Source organism: Cyprinodon variegatus, unplaced genomic scaffold, assembly GCF_000732505.1.
Source record: "Cyprinodon variegatus isolate N-32 unplaced genomic scaffold, C_variegatus-1.0 Scaffold3063, whole genome shotgun sequence".
NCBI classification, from domain to species: domain Eukaryota; kingdom Metazoa; phylum Chordata; class Actinopteri; order Cyprinodontiformes; family Cyprinodontidae; genus Cyprinodon; species Cyprinodon variegatus.
The window spans coordinates 8,982-10,103 of NW_015153516.1; the positions used below are offsets into that span (position 1 = coordinate 8,982).

At 43.7% G+C, this 1,122-nt stretch overlaps 1 protein-coding gene across 1 annotated transcript in view; it reads right to left on the reverse strand.

The window, feature by feature from the left end:
* Positions 1-417, reverse strand: part of LOC107081141 (C-Jun-amino-terminal kinase-interacting protein 4-like) — a gene marked incomplete at its 3' end in the record, with an annotated part of 7,077 nt that extends 6,660 nt beyond the window's left edge. The window contains exon 1 of the mRNA XM_015369347.1: positions 361-417. Coding sequence (XP_015224833.1) covers positions 361-417 — 57 coding nt within the window. The remainder of the gene's footprint in view (positions 1-360) is intronic.
* Positions 418-1,122: the final 705 nt, after the last annotated feature.

Here is a 1,122-nt window from a genome sequence, read left to right on the forward strand (position 1 = left end):
GGCAGATTTCGGCATTTTAAGTTAATTTAGGCGTTAATAAACTGTTTCAGAGGAGTGATCATAGTGATCTGCATCGGCAGCGCGCAGTCTCTCTCCCTTCCAGCTCCCAGATCAGCTTCTCTGATTGGTTGATGTGATGCATCCGGCAGCAAAAGTTTAATATTTCCAACTTCAGCGTCCCGCATGTCAGATGCTCAGAATCTCACAACGAGCTGCTCAGACGCGCTGCTCCTGCTGCTCCAAATGTGCTGCAGGACGTTTTGCTGCACCTTGACACGTATCAACCATTGACTTTGCATGTAAACTAGCTGCTCCTGTTGCCTTTGCTGCTTTAGGTGTGAACGTAGCTTTACTTGCTACCTGCTGCTCAGTGGGACCTGATTGGTTTAAATCAGAGGTCCTCAACATGGGGTCCATGACCCCTAGGGGGTAGCAAAATACTTTTTTTTAATATTTCCCCCTGCAAATTTTTCCACTAATTTAAATGTCTTTAAATACACTTTAACGTGAATGAAACGGTGCCCAGCTTGTGCGTCACTCCTGTGTGTCGCTGAATGTGCGCATTGATGACTAAAAGACATCTTCTGCCTCCATTTATCTGGTTACTAAAGTGTGTTGAATTCATAACACCTGTCCCATCAATGAGGAATCAGAAATACTTTAATGACCTCAGGGTGAAATTACTTTTGTTACATTACTCCATCTGTAATAGAGGGACTATAGGACCAGTCTGATATAACACAATTTCATACACAATATATAAATAGGGGGTCCCCGCTCCATCTCGCCATCAGTCTGGGGTCCTTGGCCTGGAAAATGTTGAAGACCCCTGATTTAAATCTTTAAACACGACCATAAACGGTTTTAATCCTGCACTGTTTTCTTCCCATTGATCCTCTCTATAAATAGCTGAGAGCACAAAGAGAAATTGATCTGGACAAAAAGGATCTGTTTGAATCCATTAAATAAAAAACAGCAGATGCAGCGAGAGGTGAAGCACACGCTGAACCGGGTCGCTACTGGAGTAAGAGTTTCCCCTTCGCCGATAGTTTAACATCCTTTGCTCTACCTACATCTTATAAGCTCTTTGTCCAAGAAGCACAGCCTCTCACATGCTGGCAT